Source organism: Odocoileus virginianus, chromosome 13 (genome assembly GCF_023699985.2).
Source record: "Odocoileus virginianus isolate 20LAN1187 ecotype Illinois chromosome 13, Ovbor_1.2, whole genome shotgun sequence".
NCBI lineage: Eukaryota > Metazoa > Chordata > Mammalia > Artiodactyla > Cervidae > Odocoileus > Odocoileus virginianus.
The window spans coordinates 51600429-51613370 of NC_069686.1; the positions used below are offsets into that span (position 1 = coordinate 51600429).

At 38.8% G+C, this 12942-nt stretch overlaps 1 protein-coding gene across 9 annotated transcripts in view; it reads right to left on the reverse strand.

The window, feature by feature from the left end:
- Positions 1 to 55: 55 nt before the first annotated feature.
- Positions 56 to 12942, reverse strand: part of R3HDM1 (R3H domain containing 1) — a 90985-nt gene continuing 78098 nt past the window's right edge. For 6 of the 9 annotated variants that reach the window (XM_020879263.2, XM_020879261.2, XM_020879260.2 and 3 more), the window contains 7 exons: positions 7975 to 8078; positions 7417 to 7440; positions 5814 to 5986; positions 4231 to 4375; positions 2745 to 2827; positions 2294 to 2378; positions 56 to 1407 (listed from right to left, as the gene is read on the reverse strand). In XM_020879263.2, coding sequence (XP_020734922.2) covers positions 1046 to 1407; positions 2294 to 2378; positions 2745 to 2827; positions 4231 to 4375; positions 5814 to 5986; positions 7417 to 7440; positions 7975 to 8078 — 976 coding nt within the window. In that variant the 3' untranslated portion in view covers positions 56 to 1045. The remainder of the gene's footprint in view (positions 1408 to 2293; positions 2379 to 2744; positions 2828 to 4230; positions 4376 to 5813; positions 5987 to 7416; positions 7441 to 7974; positions 8079 to 12942) is intronic. The other 3 variants (XM_020879264.2, XM_020879259.2, XM_020879258.2) reach the window with 1 other exon arrangement.

The following is a 12942-nucleotide window of genomic DNA, read 5'->3' on the forward strand; positions in this document are numbered from 1 at the left end:
TCTGTACTGACTCATTTAAAACGGTGATTTTAATTTACAAAAGACAAAGTGGGAATATATTTGTAAACATTTATTCTTTTGAACTGAAAAAGGCTTGCATCAGCACACATTGTACAGCCTTGCAAATTGAAAAAAAGGTTCCTTGTTCATAAGTGCAATGAATCTTTGATGTCCAGTGATCCGCTGCAAACAATGAAAACACATTTTAAACCACTTAAGAAGTTTCCAGCACTCATCAAATGCATTTCCTCAGGTGACAAAAAAAAAAAAAAAAAAAATCCACAAGGAAGGGAATGCAAATAAGTGGCATTTAGTTATCGGAGGGACACTTTAAAAAAAAAAAAAAAAGTGGAAGTATTTTCCTGCCTAGAATGATTCCTATTCCCCTTTGAATCTAAGTGGTTTGATTAAGAGGTGTTAAGAACATAATTTACTTGACAGTGTTCATATGACCTAAGTGAATAAGGAAAGGACCCTATGAGGGAATTTTTTATTTTCTGGAAATTGTTTCTGTGTTTAGAGATACAGGGGAAGAGTAATCCTGTTTGTGAGCTCTCCTTAGTCACCTACTGGGCCCCCCAAAAGATGGTATGTGGTTTTAACTTGGCTACTCCACTCCTGCATTCTTATTCCCCCAAATTCTATGTCGGGTCACACTGTGCTGGCTGCAAAAAAGAAATACAGGTTGCAACTGGTGGTACTCATTTTGAAGAATAATTTGCTGTACAATAGAGCTTTGGATCTGATACAAGAATTCAGAAATATAAAACAAAATAACTATAAAAGTTAGGAGGCATTTGAACAGCATTTCCTCAGAAAAAGCTGCTAACTCTGTATCATTCTGATGTGGATTCCTACAGTCATTTGGGGTGAAACGTGTATTTTTCCCCTCTTTGCTGGATCACCGGCCTGTCTTCAGAAGTTGTAACGCCATGACCACACATCTTAGGAGTCTCTATCGTGTTAACAGAAGCTCCCAATACCAAGCCAGTTAAAGATGGGTGACGATGGGGGGACCGCAAAGGCCAAGGGTCTGAGGTGGCTGTTACTGAGAACTTGCCCTTTCCAAAATGTGAAAGTCATAGTGCTTCTTGCTTGTTCTCAGCTTAAACTTGTTAACCGAGTTAATTTGTTTCTTCAATGCATTCTGCGCAGCAGAGATGGAGGGGAATGTGGCTAGGACGGTGTACGTGGAGGCCAAGTCACTGGGTTTCGAGCGTTCAGGGTTGACAGTGCTGTCACCACTGCCACAACAGAGAGGGTGACGACGCATTTGGGGCTGGGACTGAGGGTCCCGGAGCCACCGGATCTTGGCGCCAATTTTAAAGAGTTCCCCAAAGAGCTTCTCGGCTTCCATGCGAGTTATTCCATCTGGTAGTTCAGTAATTTCCAAGACCTTCCCAACAACTAGAATGGAAAAGGTAGAGAATTAATCCCTGTTACCAAGAGGTGGGCAGAATGTACTGCAGACTCAAATGACACAGGAAATGAACACAATTTTTTGAAACCATTCAAATCCACAAAGTTACGCTTGGTATGGCCATCTTCTAAATATTTCTTACTTACCCCCAAGCAAGGGGGGCAGACAGACCCATGCCACTGGCCACACTCACAGCCTCATGTACAAAATGCAGCCTGTGCAGTGGCTTCTTCAAACCAGGTGTGTGATCCTGGGTACAGTTTCCTGAACTTCGAATTCCCATTGTCAAATTATACGTTATCTTCAATTTCTATTTTTTGGCTGTGTCGTGAGGCATGTGGGATCTTAGTCCCCTGACGGGGGACGGAACCCATGCCCCCTGCACTGGAAGTGCAGCCTTAACCACTGGACCACAAGGGAAGTATTCTGTATGTTATCTTTAAAATAGCACTTGCCCTAACAAACCCAAGGCTACTGAATAGAAAGTTAAGGTACAGACTTGAAAGCCCTCTGCCATAGAAAGGCAATGTATTTGTTCTTCAGATTATACTGCCTGAAGGGTGTAAAGAATACTTCCTTTCTCAAAGAATACAGAGGCAATGCATTACATCCTACCTGCTCCTCTCTCACATCTCTTTCGAATCCCTGTGGTCCCTGCAATCCTCCTAAGCCTACCTTTGCTTCAGTACTCCCAGACCCGAAATGAGATAGAGTTAAAAGAACATTCAAGAAGCCTGCATTATAGACAGCATAACTGTCTAAGACTTTGTGTAGGATTCTAGACAAGGAAAACCCACTTCTGTGGCATGGCAGTTTAAGCCTCTCAGGCCAACAGTCTACAGAAGCCCATCCGGATGCCTCCTGGGGACACACCTGCTTCTCCCGCGCCCAGGTCGGTGGAGGCAGCTTTTTTGGCTTGTTTCCTTCCTCGGCTGCCATGCCTGTTGCCAGATTGACCCTGAAAATCCACAAACATGAGAAATAAGGTTGATGCTGCTGCAAAATGTAATTGCGGTGTCTGACCACTTAACAACTAACCGCACTCAGTCTGGGGTTTGTACCTTAGAAGGAAAAAAAACCCACCTCCAGGCCTTCTGAATTCTGCCTCAGTGGCAGTAGAACTTTGGCCCATCACTTGTTGACAGTCTTTTGTGGGTAACGGCACCCAATGCCTCCTGCCGCCCGCCCCCAACCCCTCATATCTGGACTGTGCCGGGAACTGATGCTCCTGCCACCCTCTCCCTCACTCTGCTCTCGGTAGGGCCAGGGGGCCCCACTCTCAGCGGCCAACAAAGCCCAGGGAGTCAGGCAGCAGCTCTCACACCTGTTGGGCTGGAATGTGTCCGTGCAGAACAGCAGGAGGGTTGTACTGCAGGGTCTGGCCAAGTAGCGGGTATCTGGCATCTCCTGAAAGTTAATAAAAAACCATTTTCACATTTTCCTTTACTCGGTACAGAGTACTTCACAGAGTTTTCTCAGCTGTCTCAGGATGAGAGAGGGAACATATTCTACTAAATAGAATAAAAAAGTGGAGGTACTAACATATTTTTTTAAAAAATTAAAAGCCTCCACATATCCTTCAAAGAGCTGGGATAAACTTCTGCAAGTGCTAGGGACTAATAACAACAGTTATGAAGGAGGTTAAGTGGGAGGAGCTTGTAGAAAAGTTAGCATGGAGAGAAACTTCTCTGTAAACCTTAACATTCTAAGTGAAATCCTCCAAAGGAACTGTAAGAATTCATTCCACCCATCTGAGATACTAAAATCCACATTTTCTCTGATGGTTAAAAGTGAACAGAACATACATTCAGGGGACAAAAGAACCTTGGAAAAACATGAAGCTATCTCCCCCAAATCATTATTAATTACTATAAATGTATTTTCTTTCACATGTTAGTGACTAGAGTCATCCCATGGAAAGCACTTCACACATGCTGACTGCAAAAGTTTTGTGTAGAGTAATGTTTTCATTTGTTGTATTCTCATTCTAACTGTAAGTCCCCAAATGTAGCACACTCAGTGTCTGGAGGAGGGTTATGGGTGGGTGCTAACAGAGCATCTTCAGGAAATCATACAGTGCTTCTCCTGGTAGTTTCCTAACAGAGACAAGCGAGGCGTGAGCCTCTTGCCACTGTGTGGAGCTCTTTTCTGATGAACACGGTCAGGGTGCTTGGGCAGCTCCCTGGTAGAACACACCCATGACATACTTGCTCCTCCTAAATACTAGCTGAAGGGCAGATACAACAGGAAGGTTTAGCGCTGAGACCAGACACAATTTTAAGCACGAGGACGGAGTGAAGTGGTATTTCATTGAGATTTTAATACTCCTTTCCTCAATGAATGATGTTGAGCACCTTTTCAAGGGCTTACTGGACACCTGTTTGTCTTCCTTTTTGAAATTACCATATAACTTGTTCTTAAAAATACAGATACCACTCTCCTTTTTAATGATTCTTTAAGACATTATTATTATTTTTAAAATATTTACTTATATATTTACTTGGCTGTGCCAGGGCTTAGGTGTGGCATTTGGGATCTTAGTTCCCCAACCAGGGATCAAACCTGGGATGCCTACAGTGGAAGTGTAGAGTCTTAACCAGCGTACTGCCAGGGAAGTACCACTGATTAATTATTAATTGTGATGAAACATTAAGATTAGGAGAGAAAACGGTAACAAATGAAAATGCCCAAGGAAGGTGAAAATGCAGTCCTTTGGTAAAGGAAAGGTAGCAATACCAGCAATTACAAATTGACAGGGAGTGAACGGATGTCTTAAAATTCTAAGGCTGTGACTAGCTTTCTGCACTTACCTTGCCCAGAGACAAAAGGTCTAGAAAACTGGGGTATGATGGAAAGTGGTGGTCCAGAGGGACGGACAGTTTTCAGGGTAGACAGCTGCGCTGGTGCTGGTGACTGAGCTGGTGAAATAATGGGACTACTGAGTTGAGGACTGTGCTGCAATTATATCAAGAACACAGGCCAGCATTTTAGTCAGGGTTTTTCAAGAGTTCCTTTTGGACAGAAATTTTTATTCTTTCTGACTACAAATATGTACACATTATATCATTATAATAGGTACTTGTTATTTAAGAAGTTAAAACAATACAGAAATTTATAATTTCCAATTCCCAAGGATAAACTCTAGTAACACTGTTTCTATACATATGTATCCATATATCTGCTTTACAAAAATGGAAACAGACTATATATCCTATTTTTGAATTTTACTTTTGTACTTTTAAAATAGTATTGTAGATACTTTTTCATTAGAAAATACACACTATACACCATGCTGGTAGAATTTCACTAGCTTTTAAACTTGCCCATGCACTTAACTGAGAGTTTCCCTAGCATGGCTCCGTATTGCTGTTTAGTACTATACCTTCACTTCCCTCTGCAGTGGCTCCTCTGAGAATTTCTGGTAGGGCAGGTCTCAAATTTTGTTTATCTAGAAATTTTTAATTTTCCCCTCATTTCTAAAGAACAGTTTTACTAGTTATAAAATTCTTGGTTGACAGTTTCTTTTTAAGTTTAGCACTTTGAATATATTTATTCACTTTTTGCCCCAGAATGTCTTTTGACTAATATTCAAGGAAGATCCCCATACATTGCATCTGATTGTTAGAACTCTTAAGTCTTTTTAAATTTATAATAGACTCATCCTTCAATTCAAAATGCCATTTGTTTGTTAAAGAAATAGGCAATCTGTCCAATAAAATATCTGTGGTACCTATAAACTGTTTTTTATTTTCTTCCTGTATTTTCTGTAAATTAATAGCTAGACTTAGAGAGGCTTGATTAGATTCAGGTACTGTTTTCTTTGGCTGCTCAGGCATGGCTTGTGGATTCCTTAGTTTCTTGACCAGAGATGGAACCTGGGCCCACTTTAATTGACACTACAATTGATCAGTTGCTTCAAGTGTTGTTTGCCTAATCTACCTATTTGAAAGCTTCCCATAAATCTTTTCCTGATGTTTTTGATGTTCCCTTGTTCATTACTTTAATAGGATTCCAAAATAGTGCTTTTAAAATTCTATCATGGTTTTTAAATTAATTGATTGCATTTCTTCTATGATGAAGAGCCTTCCCTCATCAACTTCCTGGTTACAGTAAAATACAGTTCATATGGGAAAGGCAAGATAGCAACTTAATTCATTTTCTTTAATAAATTCAGATCTAGTTTATCTTCTTAATTTCTAAATTTAAAAATGTTTAACTAAGCAAACATTGGGAAATAGTATTTAAATTATCTGGCTATACAGAATGTCCAAACTTCTTTACTAATCTGTTTGAGAAGATTTCAAATTCAGCATGAAGTCTCATAGGTTGGTCAATTTTATGTGACTAAGTGTTGAAAGTTTTAAAAATATAACAGACAAAAGAAGCATCTTACCTGAACAATATTGTCTACACTACTAAATTCCACACACTTCTGTCCTCTCTGGTGATCACAGTAATATTTGTTTTGCTTCCACTGTGGGGGTGAATGGGCACGAGACTGTGGATTGTTTGGTACGCTGAGCTGCATCATCACCATTCCGCCCCCAGGTGGTGGAGGTGGCACAGCTGAAAATCAGAATTAGGGCCCAGCAATTAGCATACTTTAGCAAATAGCTAGTTTCTTTAAACACCAAGATAATGACAGTACTTTTATATCTCTGACCAAAATTTTATTGTTATTTATTTAAGCCAGATTTAAGCTCTGATGCTTCATACAAATGTTGTGTGTTTAAAAAAACATTGAAATTGACTCTGGAGACCTAAACATCTTACTTATCCTAAACATAATCGGTCAGGAACATCCAATTATCTAAAAGACCTAGCAGAGAGTAGCACAACTGCGATATGACATATAAAAGTGCTTAATTTTTAAAATAAATTTATTTTCAAATAAGCATTATTCTAAATACATAAAGGAAAACTGGAAAAATGGAGTACCCTACAGAAATTTGGATATATGGTAAAAAGTCATCTTTTGAGTGAATCAACTTCATGTGGTAGGGAAAAGTTTGGCATATGGGATTGAGAAAGCATAATTTCAGTGCTCTGAAATGTCCTCTGACTCAAGAGAAAATTATTTACCCTCTTTTATTGTATTTTCTCATTTGAAAACGGCTAGGAAGACCACTTTGGCTGACTTTAAAAGAGCTGAAATAATCACATGATAGCTGTTCAGTACAAATGGATTACAATGTCTTATCTGATTTATTCCTATTGTGGCATCAGTACTGTAGCCCTACTAGTACTAGGAATGTAACTGCCACTCACCACTTCAGTGTAAGGTAAGGCACCCTGGGGCCTGCCTCTAGGACCACTGTTTATACTGCAGTAATCGTACTGGTAATTTCCAGTTCCCCAGAAATAGCACCAACCTGACCTGGGCAGGTACACCACAGAAGGGCTGACTGCTAAGGAGTATCTCAAGGTTCTCCTTGGCCACAGCAGCCCACATTGATGCAGCCATTATTAGTCATATATTTGATAATCATCTATTGTTTCTGTTTCCTCAAGAGATTACATATGTCAACAGATCATTACAATAAAATATGATCTTATGATAAAGGATTGTTTAAGAAACTAAGGAAGCAGAGAAAGCAAAGCGACAAACTCAGTTTTAAGGACTGAGTAAGATTTTGCAGAAGACATGATTTCTGAGTCAAATTTTAAAGATACGTAGGATTTCGGCAATTGGATGGTGGGCTGGCACACCAGGAGGAGGGAAGAATATGTACAAAAGTATCTTTGGCACGAAAAAGCATAGTACATTCTAGAAATAGAATTCTGATATAAATAGGAGGCTTAATTGCCAGGGAGTGGAGATGGAGAATGTATGCAAATTTTTAATCCAGAGGAATGACATGAAGAGACATCTGTTTCAGGACGATACTTCTTGAACTGTGTATGTATGTGTGTATGTGTTGGAGGGGAGGAAGGCTGGGTATGGAGATAACATAAAAAAAGCAAACACAGAAGCAGTGAGGAAGGAGAGAACGTACCAGATTTGAGGAAATGGTGACAACCTAAGTGTGAAAGAGGAGAACAGAAGAGAGTTAGGATTTTAAAATCTGTATTGATCCCAATATGTAAGGTGAAGAAAGGGATGAAAAGGGAGAAATACTAAATCTAAAGTGCCTTTGACATATTCCTGGTTAGGAAATGTCCAATAGGCAGTTGGTTATGTGGTCTTGTCGTGGCAGAAGCAAATTTGGGAGACAGTGGCGAAAAGCCAAGGTTGAAGCTTGGGAAGTGGTTGAATTTCCGAGGAAGAAGCCAAAGAGTAATGAAAGAAAGTGTCCTAGAGGATATCAGTAATGACGAGGCAGGCAGGAAGGAGAGCCTGAGGGGAAACAGCGAGTGGGGTGCTAGTAGCAGGGGAAGGAAGAAGTGGACTGAACCTGTGAATCTGACTGCTCATGCGCCCTGAGTACCCTGGGCATATCTCAGCACCTAACAGGTTGAAAACCTTTTTTCCTAGAAATGTCCAAGGAACTTATTTCTCAATTGGACAAACCATCCCCGCCACCCACCCCCTGGCCCCAATTATCTATTCATACCTGCACACTGGTGGCCTTGGAGCTGCTGGGAATTGCATGGTGAAGTAGTTCGAGGAAACTGTACTTGTTCTGATCCTGGATGTTGCAAGTAACCTACTGATGAGCTATGGGGAAAAAAATCAAACAAATACAAAAACACAGCACAATGAGATAGAGATGACTGTAAAGATTCTTTGAATGAACAGTCCTGTAAATTTATTTAAATAAAATTATTTTTCAAGTAGTAAGCTTACTACAAGCCAAATTAACTCTTTCTTAAATTGTGAGTTATATGTAATTACTTTCTGAATAAAAATCACTTTGTTTTTGACATTAACACAGATATAAAAAAAAAACCCTGCTGATTTCATTGCTCTTATTCTTTTAAAAGTTATTCTAAATAGGGTTTTTGTACTGTTCAAATAATCACTTTAAAAAGAAGAAAAAACTCACTAATTTTACAAAATAAAAAAGTACCTTATTTGAATCTCATTAAGCTATATTTTAGAAAAGAAAATATGCAGTTGGACAATGTTGAGACAGAAAAAAGGTTTTATTCCTTAAAAAATGTAATATATAAGGAATAAAATAAACACTAGAACATGATTCTGACATTCTAATATAAATACTGACAAAAATAAAAGGCTGTTATTGTAAAATATGTCTTTAAGGTTTTCCCTGTTTAGCAATTTTTCAGGAAAAGAGTGAAAATCATAGAGCAATACTGTGAATTCTGAGAATTTTGAAGTAATTAGAAATCTTCATTTACTATAAAACCCTGTTACCATCCTTTTTTCATCATTCAAGTCAACTTTCTTTACATAGTATTTTATTTCTTAATATAGCTTTAACCACTTTTTGCATTTACATCTCACATAACTGCATCAAAAATACACATTCGAGCCAACGATTGAATTACAAAGAATACAGGGAGACATGTTAACACCATGATGACACAATCAGTCAAATTCAGGCTCTGGGACACTCTACAAAACAAATGTGTGAAAACGTAAGCAGTATTTGTGGGGTAGTTGATAATACAAAGACCAATTGGGTATTTGATATAATTAAGAAATTAACTGTTAAATTTTTTAGAATGTGAAAAGTACTCTTAAGCTAGGTAGGTTAAAAAAAGAGAGATACCTATAATGAAATACTCATAAATGAAATAATACAATACTTCAGTCTATTTTAAAATAACGTGAGAGGAGGATGAAGTAGAAGTTTAAATGAAAACAGATTAGTTGTTAATCGATAAATGTAGAAACTAAGTGATGGTACACAGGGCTTCAGTGCACTTCTGTTTACATTAATGTGTATTTTAAAATGTCTGTAATGGAAAGTTTATAAGTGATTCTCTAACTCAGGCTGACAAGTCTCCAATTAATAATTTGTAAAGTTTTACTGTTTTCTGTGGCAGTAATTCAGTGTAGTTCAATAAAAGGGAACAAAAAAGGAATGTATAGGGATGAATTCATAAAAAGTGATTTTCGGCCATATGACAGAATGGGAAAGTAGTACTTTCTAAACTGATGCTAATTATGATCAGAATGTGTTATGAGTATTAGCCACCTGCAGAAATAATACAGCTCAGGCATAGTTTGTAAAATGTACTGCGACTGGGTAGAATAGAAAGCTACACCATAGGATAGAAGGATTTTTAGGTTCTTCTTTCTTCATTGGGATAAAAATTCAATATGATCTTAACTACGTTAAAACTACATGAAAGTGAGAGTCGCTCAGTCGTGTCTGACTCCTTGCAACCCCATGGACTATACAGTCCAGGGAATTCTCCAGGCAAGAATACAGGAGTGGGTAGCCTTTCCCTTCTCCAGGGGATCTTCCATACCCAGGGATCCTACCCAGGTCTCCTGCACTGAAGGCAGATTCTTAACCAGCTAAGCCACAAGGGAAGCCCAACAATACTGGAGTAGGTAGCCTAACCCTTCTCCAGCGGATCTTCTCCACCCAGGAATCGAAGCGGGGCCTCCCACATTGCAGGCGAATTCTTTACCAAATGAGCTATCAGGGAAGCCCTAAAACTACATACAATGAGAAGAAAGAGAGAGAGAATGTGGTATGACTATGACAACAGAAGTCACCTTAGGGTTGTAGATATATTTGCTGATTCCTGATAATTTATACTTGCTTTTGCACTTTCCAAAAACACATGCATGCATTTTATAATCACTAAAAATACCCTGTGAAAACTGCTTGCAAGGCTCTACTTTTAAATGTTGTATCAGGGATTTAGTATCAATTAATAATCTGAATCTTCTTCAGAAGTCACAGTATGGCCTGTGATCTTCTGAAATATAAACCACCTTCAATTCATCTGAAGGACAGACCTCAGTCAGGTTTGTTCTCTCTAGAAGAAAATATTAGCTTTCTGCCATATAAGCCTTTTGCAACTCAAAGTGATTTTCACTTTATTTTTTTTTTATGATGAGGATATCTATTTAGGACAATATTCTGTTGTCCAATATCTGGAGTTTTCCCTTAAATGCAAATGGCCAATTTTTTTTTTAGGTTTTCTGGTTAAATGCTTCTATTCCTAGATGTATTTCATTTATACTTTACCTGTTTTCAATCTGAAATAGTGGGAAAACAAAACAAAACTATGTAGACTAAAAAACAGAGAAAATATACTTCAAAGACAAAACAAAAAATAGGCAGGGACATCTAGGATAAGATTGCTGCTTTCACTGAGAACTGAATCTACTTTGTATCCTGGCAGTTAAGACAAATTGTTAAATCCAGAGAATTTTAAGACTCTGCCAGGATGATAAGGGAAGCAAGTATGTAAGCCTCTGGCAGGTGATGGATTACAGACATATCATAATTGTATTCTATGATGAATTTAAAGCAAGTAGTTAATTATAGAGGAATGTAGTCCTTTGACAGAAGATATGAAACACAGTTCATGTTTTATTGGGCAATTGAGAGGATAAAAGGGAGATCTTGTCCAAAGAGAGGATTACTTCCCTTTAAAAATAGATGGGGTGCAGAAGTACTTGCAGTAAGGGCTAATGTTTTCCTTAAAAACAAACTTGTATTTTTTCAAGTACTTGAATGAGACCAGAGGGTCTGCACTGCACACTTAACATAAAAGATGCCTTTGGTTTGAGAAATTTACAGGCAGCTATTATCAAACACAATCAAACACAAAGGTATCTATGGTGCTTCTGGGTGAATGACTGAGTTTGAAATGGACCATATTCTAACTAACCCACTAGTATAAACTGGTTCTCATCAAGCACCTGTGTTAGTGGATCTATGGATATATCACTTTACTGGCTCACTGCAGTGGTAACCAAACAGTAATTTTAGTTTTAGTACAGCTGGTCCTAAGGTGCTCTTTTTGACAATACCTGAGCTACTTATTAAGTCTGCTCCTACAGTGAGACCATAACATTGCCACTGGCACTCAGGATGATGCTTGTGCACCTGCTGTGTGATATAGCTGGAGAAGAGGCATCCCATTTCTCAAACAGCTTCATAAAATCTTTTAAAATAATTTCAAAAGATAGGAGGCCAAATAATATAATTTCTTACTTTTTGAACCAAATTTCACCTATTAGATAATGACTTCTAGCACAACAGCTTGAGTTTACTCATCTCATCTCCCCACTGAGACTGGTGAAAGCTATTAAAGGTGATAGAAATGATCCTAAGGATGAAAAGCAAAATAGAAACATTTATTCAAGAACATCTATGAAAAACTGCTAAGAAAGATGAGTCTGGTATTTGAAACAATATCACTCCTTCCTGCCTCTCTCAGTGAAATACAGCCTACTCAAGACCACTGCAGCAAAGAACACAGAGCTCCCTCTCCCCACAACACCCAGAGGAAGGGCTTCTTCCTAGGAGTGGTATGTCAGCTTTCTCATCCTGCTCCCAGGTACCTGCTGCCGAAGCTAAATCCTGAGTGAATGAAGGTGAGAGATGGGAACTCCTTTTCCTTCAACATCCATGCGTAGGACAGAGGGTCTACTGTAGGTGTGCTGTACTGAGAATACTGGGGTTCTGATCAGATCACCTTTGCCCCATCTCATGAAGTGGTGATTTCATGCCAGTGATCCCAGGCTGTGGTCTCCTCACCCTCCACCGAAAGTTCTCAGCTTATAGGGTAGGATATTATTTCTTTTTTTTTTTTCCCATTTATTTTTATTAGTTAAGGCTAATTACTTTACATCATTGCAGTGGTTTTTGTCATACATTGAAATGAATCAGCCATGGATTTACATGTAAGGGTAGGATATTATTTCAAGAAAAGCTAATCACTGTCCATACCCCCAGCTTCTGAGCCCCGGCTCAGAGATTTCTGGGCAGAAAACAGGTCATAAAATCGATAGCATCTAATGTTTTCTCAAAAGAATGGTCTTCGATTGTAACAGAGAGGGAAGATGTTCACACCTACAGGTGCTTTCAAGAACAGTGAAAAGTCAAAGTCACTTAGTCTTGTCTGACTCTTGCAATCCCATGGCTGTTGCCTGCCAGGCTCCTCTGTCCATGGAATTCTCCAGACAAGAATACTGGAGTGGGCGGTTGTTCCCTTCAAGAACAGGAGTGGGAAAAAAAAAAAAAAAGAACAGGAGTGGGTGTGATAAAGACAAGTGGGAGGAGATATAAGATTCAGGCTAAACTGTAGGCCTGTTAGTTCGCAGGAGGGAAACAGGTAAAAATACAGCAGGAGTGATCCTTTCTTAGGGCAGAATAAAAACCAAATACTGACTACAAAAACTGTTCCTTCAAAGGAGCCTGATTTTGACTGAATTACTTTGTAGAGCAATCTGAGTCAGAGCATTATTGGAAGCAACAGAGTAATCAGTTGGCAGTTAGTGTATACTGTCAAGGAAAAAGAGAAACAGAAGCCCTACCAAAACCACTGTGATTCTAGGATGACTGTGAGAATACCCAAAGTAGTTTTCCCTGCTTGAGGAACAACATCAGAAGCTGAACATTTGGTGTGGTGGGAAGCTTAAACAG